At 44.0% G+C, this 6,897-nt stretch overlaps 1 protein-coding gene across 1 annotated transcript; it reads left to right on the top strand.

Moving 5' to 3' along the window:
• The first annotated feature begins 2,269 nt into the window (after positions 1 to 2,269).
• LOC142909549 (uncharacterized) lies at positions 2,270 to 6,611 on the top strand. The gene is made up of 2 exons (XM_076059769.1): positions 2,270 to 2,360; positions 4,470 to 6,611. Exon 2 carries the CDS (start codon positions 4,480 to 4,482, stop codon positions 5,455 to 5,457), a length of 978 nt encoding a protein of 325 aa, XP_075915884.1. The 5' UTR covers positions 2,270 to 2,360; positions 4,470 to 4,479; the 3' UTR covers positions 5,458 to 6,611.
• The last annotated feature ends 286 nt before the right edge of the window (positions 6,612 to 6,897 follow it).

Below are 6,897 nucleotides of genomic sequence, written 5' to 3' on the forward strand. Positions count from 1 at the left end.
CAACTTAAACTCCAATCCCGCTCTGTGACGTCACTACTCAGCACACATCGGCGTGAAACGCCAGGGGGAGGTGTCCCTCGCTAGTGACGTCATGTCATCAAGGTATTCACCCCACCCCGTCTACCGCGCCCTTGAGCGTGACGCCACCTCTGCCTGTGTCACTTCCGTTATCTGTACAATCCTTATTTGGGCAAAGCTACGCCCGGTGACTGGCGGCTCATTAACATAATATATTCGTGTCGACTGTCGCGAGTTTATTGCGACGGGTTCAGCACCCACGCCCCATCCCTCCACGTATGGGCCGGCCTCATTAACATAATTTATTTAAATTAAGACCCGCTCGTTGCGGGAGAGGAGTGTTCTTGTACCACGCAAGTGACGTCATCTCCTGCTGCCGCGTGACGTCACGAGGTAACAGGAATCTTCCGCTCCGCGCGTGAACTGAAATCCGAGGTGAGAAATTCTCATCGCGGTTGTGGTGGTGGTGGTTGTGGTGGTGGTGGTTGTTTACCAAGGTAGAGCCTCTCTCTCGTAGGGATGTCAGTTGAGTAGCAGCGAGCATGGGAATCGATGTCCAGGTTGGAACTTTACAACGCCGGGCCTAGCCACGCGGGGCCTTGCCTCCTGCCCTCGCCTGATCGCGTTTGCTTCAATTATCTCGCTTAGTTGAGCAATCTTTGTAAGAAAGTAATCTACCAGGCTATGCGTTCATTGTGTGTTGACCGACTTTCTGTGTTGGATTGCATTACATTTCCAAATTTTACTCAGTTTATTTGATTAAGTGTGGTTTTGATTTAAAGCTTTCGTGACTGCAGGGATTCATATTCTTGGTTCTTTCGGTAATGTCACCACGTAGAAGGGAAACAATAAAATAAGAAACCACAGCAGGAAACCACAGCAAGAACATTTTCTTGCTATGGTTTTTGCACCTGATGATGATTGCTTGTGTTGTCGAAACGTCGTGAGAATTGTATTGTTTAATATTTTTATTATTTTATTGTTTCCCTTCTACGTGACTTTACCGAAAGAACCAAGAACATAAGTGTGCTTTCTCTCTCTCTCTCTGTGTCCTCGTGTTATTATTCCTGCAGTCACCAAAGTTCCAAATCTCTCATTGACACAAGGCTGTAATTATAATATGTTATAATAATTATATTATATGGGGGGGGGACATATCCCCCCCCAATAATCAAATATGCTCAAAATGTCCACCCAATATATTGCTATAAAAATATTTTTTAAAAGAATAATTGCGATGCTATGTTAATAAAAACAATTTGCTAAACCTTGGCCACAAAATGTGGACTTGTCTTCATATAACAATGCATAGATTTCTGTTTATATGATTGCAGTGTACTTTATGAACCCTAATCTCTGCCATTACATACTATGAAACAAGAAAAGGTAAAAAAGAAAAAACAGAGCAATGTAATACAACATTATACATTATTGTATCAAATAAAAAAATCCATCCCATGTGTTAGTGAAATTTTTCAATATTTTATGAAATGTCAGGAAATTAGTTTTCAAATTTAGATTTTTTTTTCTGCGGGGGACCCCAGACCCCCTGGAAGATTTGGTCCCCCCCAATGTTGACTCCATGGCTACGGCCTTGCATTGACATGCTAATATCTCTACACCCCCTCCCCTCTCTGCCCCCCTCTCTCTCTATTTAAGGCCTCAACACAGAGGCATTGTTTCTCTGTGCCTATGTGTGTATCTCTCTCTGTGTGTCTCTGTTATCTCTCTCTATGAGTCTCTGTGTCTGTGTTTTGTCTCTCAAATTGAGCAATCTTTGGAAGAATGTTATCAACCAGGTGGGGTGTTGACTGTTATGTTAGCCGACTCTCTGTGTTGTATTGCATTACATTTCTAAGTTTGCTAGGTTTGTTTTCTCTTTCATTTGTACCTGATGATGATTGCTTGTGTTGCAATCGAAACGTCGTATGCTATTTGCACACAGCGTTGGTGTACGGTGCTTTTTGTGGAATATTTTGCTGTTTTTCCCTGGATTTTCTGTTTGCACAGTCACATAGTCACTTCAAGATGTTTTCTTGTTCATGTTTTTTGTTTGTTGCGGTTGCACCCGATTCAAGAGCCGAATGGCTCACAGGGCTATACCAAATAAATGAAACTGAAACTTTTAATTAAATTATTTTTTCTACGTGAATTTACCAAAAGAACCAAAGAGTATCTTGCTTAAGTTTTAATTTCTCTTCACCTGGCTCGCTACTTTGTAACTTTGTTTTTTTTTAATATTCACAGTTTTTTTTATTTTTTTACCGGGCCACGCCCGCGTTGAGCTGCTGTACCGCTCTTGTTTTCAGAAGCAACCTGCCCACAACAACAATAACAACAAGGTGGGGCTTGTCAACAGCGTGGTGGTGTTCACTATAGACGCGTGGCGGTGTTCACTCTAGACACGGGGTGGTATTCACTCTAGACGCTTGGTGGTGTTCACTCTAGACGCATGGCGGTGTTCACTCTAGATGCATGGCGGTGTTCATTCTCTACATGTAGAGGGGAGACCGGGAGATCGGGAAGGAAATCCACACGACCACGGGGAGAAAGAGAGACACGCAGCCTCGGCTGTGTTGATTGATCCTCAATTAACTACTTGGTGGAGTGAGGAAGCATTAATACTGAGCAGGTGAAGGTGGCCAGGCATGGGTCTGGACAAACCACCACCTGTGAATCATACCAGTGTGTGACAGTGGTGGAGGCAGTGGGGGTGGGGTGGCACGTGCCCCCCCAACGATTCGATCGAAATCCCTAATTTTGATAGGATCATTGGGGTTTATTAGTAACGAGCTTTACTACCCAGCTTCGCCCGGGACTTGGATTCTTGTCTTGGATTAACTTCACATTCTCTTCTATTTCACTGAAATAGAAAGAAAAAAGCCGAAACAAATAAATTTACCTAAATCGGATGTTTTCACTCAAGGAAATTCAACCTTACCCGACTTCTACGTTAGGTCGATTTTGGCCACTTGGGAAGGGAATAATGACGTGGCGAGCTGAAAATAGTCACGTTCACTTAGAAATTCCAGACCGTGTTAGCTGTGCAAATTTTCATGACGCCAGAGCTCAGCATTGGAGAGGTTTTTCCTGCTTCACACAAACAAACAGATGGAATGTTCTGCTTCATATTTTAGATAGCAGTTCTACCCGTTCTTCGCACGGAGGATGTGTGTTGAACTCCGAGAAGCCAATGGCTTCATCGGCCAGGAGCGAAGCGCCAACTAAAATCTCCCGGCACGCTGTTAACAGCTCTAAGCATTGCAGAGCGCTTAACTCAGAGGTGTTGCGGGTTGACGCCAGACACTTCATGGTCATTCCCCCCCCAAAATACAAAAGACCATTTTTATATTTTTTTACATTGTGTACGGTATGAAACATACCCACATGCCAAATTTCAAGTGTGTGGCACGTTGGGAAGTATGCTAAACATTTCAAACAGACACACGTATCCACACATTTCCCTTTCATATATATAGATAAATCAGCATTTTGTGACCCCCACTGCCACCGTGTGGCATATTATTACGTGCCAGGGACTCTATGAGAGTACAACAGTCCGAGTCCATAATTGGCAATAAGTAACGGCAAAACAATTGTAAGCGACTCACAGAATTTTGCGCAGTTGAGTATACAGAGTACACGACTTCCCTGAAGGCAAACACCTTCAGCGAGCGCAATGCCGATCACACGCGTCGAATAAAAAGTAAGGGACAAGTCATTACTTACTAACAACTCCTTACTAACAACTCCTTACTTACTAACAATTATCATTTTTCATTGCTGGAGGGGTTGCCCCCCCTACCTGAAAATCCTGGCTCCGCCTCTTGAGTGTGTGACAGTGTCAAGTTTGTGTTTGCAGTAAAGTCTATTAACTCTATTGAGCACGGAGGTTATATCAAAACAGTAGTTTAGTTTTGTTTTCCTCTGCAACTCTTTGTAAGAATGGAGTCAGGAAGTTAACACAGCACACACGTGCAGCTGAAGTCGGATCTGTTCATCCCCAGCATTCAAGGACATCTGTGCCTGTCTTCACACCTCTAAGTTGCGATTGAACATTAATTTATGCATTTCTGCATAACACAAATAGTATTATTTTAAACACCCTTTGCTATGTCAGCTGAAGTTAGCTTTCATAAATATTCCTTTTGAAGCCAGACAGCTGAAATTGTGTGCTCGGAGTTTTTGGTTAACATTCATTTTAAAGATACGAGGGCTTCCAGGCATGTTTGTAACCATTTTCCCTCTGTATTGTGTGCCATAACAGCCCGTGTGTTGAATTTGGGACACTTTTCCACTATATCATGACTATATGAATAAGTATAGACGTGTAAGTCACGTTTTACTGTGTATATATGCTTTCCTCTGTGTATCGATACTGACGTGTAGATGGTGTAGATATTATATTTTTATGTCTGCAGCTGACGCTTCCTCTGACGCTTCCTCTGCAGAATTGGTCTGATGGAGCAAAGGCGCTCGGCGCAGCTCGTTACTACAAGGCAACATTGTGACTGGTGTGCATACAGCACGGATCGTACTGGAAATTTGACACGGCACGAGAGAACTCACACAGGAGAGAAACCCTTCAAGTGCAATGTGTGTGGGAAGGCGTTTGCACGTTCATCTACTCTTGTAGAACACCAGAGAACACACACGGGAGAGAAACCCTTCAAGTGCAGTGTGTGTGGGAAGGCGTTTGCACAGTTATCTGTTCTTGTAATACACCAGAGAACACACACGGGAGAGAAACCCTTCAAGTGCAGTGTGTGTGGGAAGGCGTTTGCACGTTCATCTCTTCTTGTAGAACACCAGAGAACACACACGGGAGAGAAACCCTTCAAGTGCAGTGTGTGTGGGAAGGCGTTTGCACAGTTATCTACTCTTGTAGCACACCAGAGAACACACACGGGAGAGAAACCCTTCAAGTGCAGTGTGTGTGGGAAGGCGTTTGCACGTTCATCTCTTCTTGTAGAACACCAGAGAACACACACGGGAGAGAAACCCTTCAAGTGCAGTGTGTGTGGGAAGGCGTTTGCACGTTCATCAAATCTTAAAGTACACCAGAGAACACAAAAGCATCAGAAGATCCACAAGGAGTGGAGTCTGAAATCAGCTTGTGAAAGTCAAAGTGACGCAATGAGCCCATCCCTCATGAAACAACCGGAAGAAAATCCCAGCTTGGACACTTTTAAAGGTATCGAGGTGAAATCTGAAGAGGTCAAGGTGAAATGTGAAGAAGTGAAGAGCGAAGAAGTGAGGGTAAAATGTGAAGATGAAGATTCAGCTCCAAAATGGGACCTTCACATCGATGGAGGCAACGTGAAGCAGGAGGTGAATTCTGACTGTGAGGCAGAGCGAGGCAACTCCCAGCAGTTTGTGGAAGTGGAGGTGTGGGTGGACTTCCTCCGAGACAATACAACTCAAATGGAGACCCGGTAGATGTGTAAGCTTGAAACGATGTCGCTCCAATAGATGCACCTTTATCACAGGCCTTTAATGACAAGAATGAAGTTGAACACTCAATTCCTAGGTTCAACCTGCAGGGTAAGAGCGGCCAGTCTTTGTGGACCTGTGGGTTGGGTAGATCTCTAACCAGGAGCGAGAGTCGAATAAGCTCCCAAGCATTCACTAGGTTCTAATAATTCCATTTATATGGTGCTTGCTTAATCGCCTCGGCAATTCGGAGTTTTGTGTCGTATCTCGTCTCAAACACTCGAAGAGCATCCCCAAGTAGCAGCTGCCCCTGTGTGGCACAAGGTGGTGGCCCTGCTCCGGCCTACATGTGCACAAGAGCCTGTCAGTAGGAGGCGATGGTTGATGTGGCATCTTAGTTGTGGAGTTTGTAGGTAATGTTTAGAATTTGATAAATTTTGACCCAGACGCCAGTATGCAATGGCCTACTCGTTTTGAATGGCGCAATAGTATGTTGTACATACTAAAATAGCTTCTTGTTAATGCGATGTAACCTGATGCAGTATATTTCAGTGTAGTAATTGAATTTTGTTAATATGCCTGTCAATAATACTTGTCTGATTGTGTGCATACATGTACCATTTTGTCTATGAGGGTTAAACATTGAATAAGTGATGTTAGGACAAAGTGTGTGTTTTGGAAGTAACCTGTACAGATAACTCAGGTGAGACTCATTGTTCTTGTCATACAGGTCAAAGGGTATTTTGTGTTTTCAGGAAGCTTCTCCCTCTGGAGCAACTCATTGTCTTTGAAATAGGGAGCACACTCGGATCATTAATCAGTTACATGGCATACCTCTCAAAGGTTACACGTAGAGGAGATTCATTCTCTACAACACAAATTGTAGTTTTGTATTACGTGTTGACGTAGATTTTGTCGAACTAGGACTAGAAATGCTCCTTGCTGATTAACGTCTGGATGTTCACAACCAAGGGTTGAAGCAAGGCTGACCGCCTGCGGCGCCCCTCACAACCATTTGCGGCCTTGGGCCAGGAAAATCACGAAATAAATTGCACAAGAACGACGCATCCACGCAAGCTCTCAATGCTCCGTTTTGAAGTTTGAAAATGAAACAACTTTGAATTGTATTATGTTTTGAATTAAATAATTGTATTTCTTCATTAACAGCTTATTCATTGAAAACGATATTTCGTGTGAATTTTCTCTCGTCGTTAAGTAGATGGCTTTGCCAGGGGTTCGGTTCGATGCGGACTTTCACCTGGTTGGGATCGCGGGATCGAGATGAGGCGACACAAAGCTTGCGAGAAGACCGTCGTCTGCAGATCGATTTCAACACGATTGAACGTCTGTTCCTGCGCCTCCGTCGTTCATGCAGGGGGCGCGTAGGTTTGCAGCACCCCATGCATGAAAATGACGGAACGTGCAGTGTTCGTCACGAAGTTGTGC

This window comes from Petromyzon marinus, unplaced genomic scaffold, assembly GCF_048934315.1.
Source record: "Petromyzon marinus isolate PM22_M1 ecotype Great Lakes invasive population unplaced genomic scaffold, UKy_Petmar_22M1.pri1.0 PM_G_Scaffold_126, whole genome shotgun sequence".
NCBI lineage: Eukaryota > Metazoa > Chordata > Hyperoartia > Petromyzontiformes > Petromyzontidae > Petromyzon > Petromyzon marinus.